Source organism: Buceros rhinoceros, unplaced genomic scaffold (assembly GCF_000710305.1).
Source record: "Buceros rhinoceros silvestris isolate BGI_N320 unplaced genomic scaffold, ASM71030v1 scaffold18460, whole genome shotgun sequence".
NCBI classification, from domain to species: Eukaryota; Metazoa; Chordata; class Aves; order Bucerotiformes; family Bucerotidae; genus Buceros; species Buceros rhinoceros.
Window position 1 is genome coordinate 1 of NW_010391495.1, and position 2,731 is coordinate 2,731.

The following is a 2,731-nucleotide window of genomic DNA, read 5'->3' on the forward strand; positions in this document are numbered from 1 at the left end:
GTGGTCACAAACCTGATCTCTTACAGTGGGATGGACTTTGCTTCCACAGTCCATGCCTTGAGGTTCATCCCTTCAAGAGGTGTGGGAAGACCAATTGCCAATACGGTCAGGACAAAAAGTAGCTGGGTGCCTCAGGTGGCTTCTTGTTTGTTGTTACCAGTTTGTCAGTCGTGTCCATCAAACAGGTACACTTTCTTTGAATTTCTTTTCCGGTTGACATATTTATAAAATCCCTTCTTAATTATTCTTTGCCAAGTTCGTATCTAGCTGTGCCTTGGCCTTTCTGACCTCATCCCAACACAACCAGGCAGTGTCCCGATACTCTTCCCAGGATACCTGTTGCCTGTTTCCACTGTCAGGTTCTTTAATTGACTTGGTAAGACTTGGATTTGGCTTCCCTTTTGAAAAAGGATCTACTACTCTGGCACTCCACTGGAACAGACTGCTGTACGAGATCTGTGCTTAGTGTGCAAAGTTCTGAGGCTTGGTCAAACCTCTAGAAGCAACAGTACATCCTGTCATCCTAGGTGTGCAAATACAGTGCAGAATGCAAAGTTACTATGCTTTGTTTGCTGCTGCATAAGTTTTTTGGAATTAACAGGTGTTGGTATTAAAATTGTACTATCATCTTGACTGAGTGGTAGGTAGCAGTATAGTTACATAAATTCTTTTGGTTTTTGTGGTCAGAATGAATGCCTTAATACCAAGATGACATGAACTCTTGCTGATTAAGTAAAAGCTACTTCCCCTTTCCAGTTGTTTGGGGTTTTTTTTCCATTTTTGAGTTGTAACTTCAAGTGAATCAGGATATTGTGTACTAGTGTATGTTACAAGTTCTGTTTCACGAGTGGGTGGGGGAGTGTAGATAGTATTGTTTTGAATGAAGTGTGAATGATTGTGTGTGTGCATATGGAGGCACTTCCAAAAGCATACCAACTTCTACCAGACATTTTACAAATACTGACGGTCTGTGCCCATGTAAATTTTTTTTTTTTTTTTCTGCTGGAAGTTTAACTGTAGTGTACCGTGTGAATGTTAGAATTAAAATACCACCTGGATATCTGGAAAACTTTATGAAAATTTTCTTTTCTTCTAAAAAATATCCGGCTTTGGAATAGTTATTTTTGTGTGTTGGTTTCGTTGCCACTGTACACTTTGCCATGTTTAAAGCAAATAGACCTAGAATCATAGTGGCATACAGTTCCTGTAATATCATCTGTGCAAGCTGAAAGGGGCAAGCAGTCTGATGTTGAGCTGCTAGAAATTGCTATTCTAGTAAATTCTGGAGTAGAATTGTGTTGTATGCTTTATTAGGAAGACTCTGGCTAGGTGCCTTAATTCTAGTGCATCGCTACCTTGTGTCAAGAACAATAATGAAAGAGATTCAAAATTGTATTCTGCATGATTAGACATGATTAGATGTAAAAAATGGACTTTCTGTAAATTTCAGTAACTATTTCTGTACTATATAAAAACAAGCTTTTCTTCATTATGCTTTTCTTATTTTTTTTTTAACGAATGTCCTTGTTATCAGTCTGTAGAAGCTGCCTAGTGAAATATTTGGAGGAAAACAACACCTGTCCGACCTGTAGAATTGTTATACATCAGAGCCACCCATTACAGTATATTGGGTAAGTATGAAATCAAATGTGCAACCAGCCTTACTCTGGATTGTTTCCACATCTTTAATACAGCACAGCTTTTTCCTAAATGTTCTTAATTGCTTATCAGCTTGTTATTTAAAAGGAAGTTTGAAGGTGAGACATGAGATAAAACTTTGCTGTGAATTTGCAACTCCTCGACTTTTGTTAGCTGTATCCAGACTTAAAAGCAAGCAAAGTATGCATTTTACTGTTGAATTTCTGTGTGAGGTTTCATGGTATTTAGTCATTCCTCATTTTGTATGCGTGAGCCTTAAAAGTTACATAAATTAAATGTAGAATTTTTGCTTTTACAAAATCCTCAAAATAATGAGTCTCAGTTGAACAGTGCCTTTCAGTGTTTGTCAGAGTTACGAAAGAAAATTATCAGCTTTATTGTTCAGTTAATCTCATAGGTACAGGTAAGAATATCACAGTAAAATTATTAGATGGGTGGCTTTAATTTCTTGAATAGAACAATCTTGTCCTTTGTTCTATTTTGACCCCTACACAGACACTCCCACTTTCTAACCTAATGTGAATGTGGTATTGTTCATCAGTTTCCTTTTTATGAGTATATTTGTATGTGTGTTTGGTTTTTTGATTTTTTTTTTTCAGAAAAGACATTCACTTTCTTTTCCTTCAGTGCTTTCCTTTTTGCTGAACTGTAGTAACTTTTGCTGATGAAAATCCACTGTGAAAATCCAGTGCATTTGCACTAGCTGTTGCATGTCAAGTACCTTTATAAAGAGTTTGCTTTCATTTGTGGCAGTTTTCAGTGTGCCTTTCTCTGTTCTATTATAACTTCTGAAGCAATGCTTATAGAAAATTAGTCTAATTTCTCTTCATTTTTACAGAAAACTGTTGATGTTCTATGCACACATTGCTCAGGCTGATCCTGATTCAAGAGCCTGAAATGAGTTATGCCATCTCTGCATTTGAAGAATAATAATGTACACTAATAGTGCTTTTTATGATACACTGATAATAACCTATATGAGTGTATGCTTTGAAGGGACTAGTAGGTGCCAACAGGCAAGAATGAATAAATGACACTTAAGCAATGTGTTTGTCTTCTGTAAAGCTGCAGG

At 36.7% G+C, this 2,731-nt stretch overlaps 1 protein-coding gene across 1 annotated transcript in view; it reads left to right on the top strand.

Moving 5' to 3' along the window:
* Positions 1-1,518: 1,518 nt before the first annotated feature.
* The window catches only part of PCGF3 (polycomb group ring finger 3), a gene marked incomplete at its 3' end in the record, with an annotated part of 4,209 nt that continues 2,996 nt past the window's right edge, over positions 1,519-2,731 (top strand). Inside the window, exon 1 of the mRNA XM_010142009.1 lies at positions 1,519-1,631. Coding sequence (XP_010140311.1) covers positions 1,519-1,631 — 113 coding nt within the window. The remainder of the gene's footprint in view (positions 1,632-2,731) is intronic.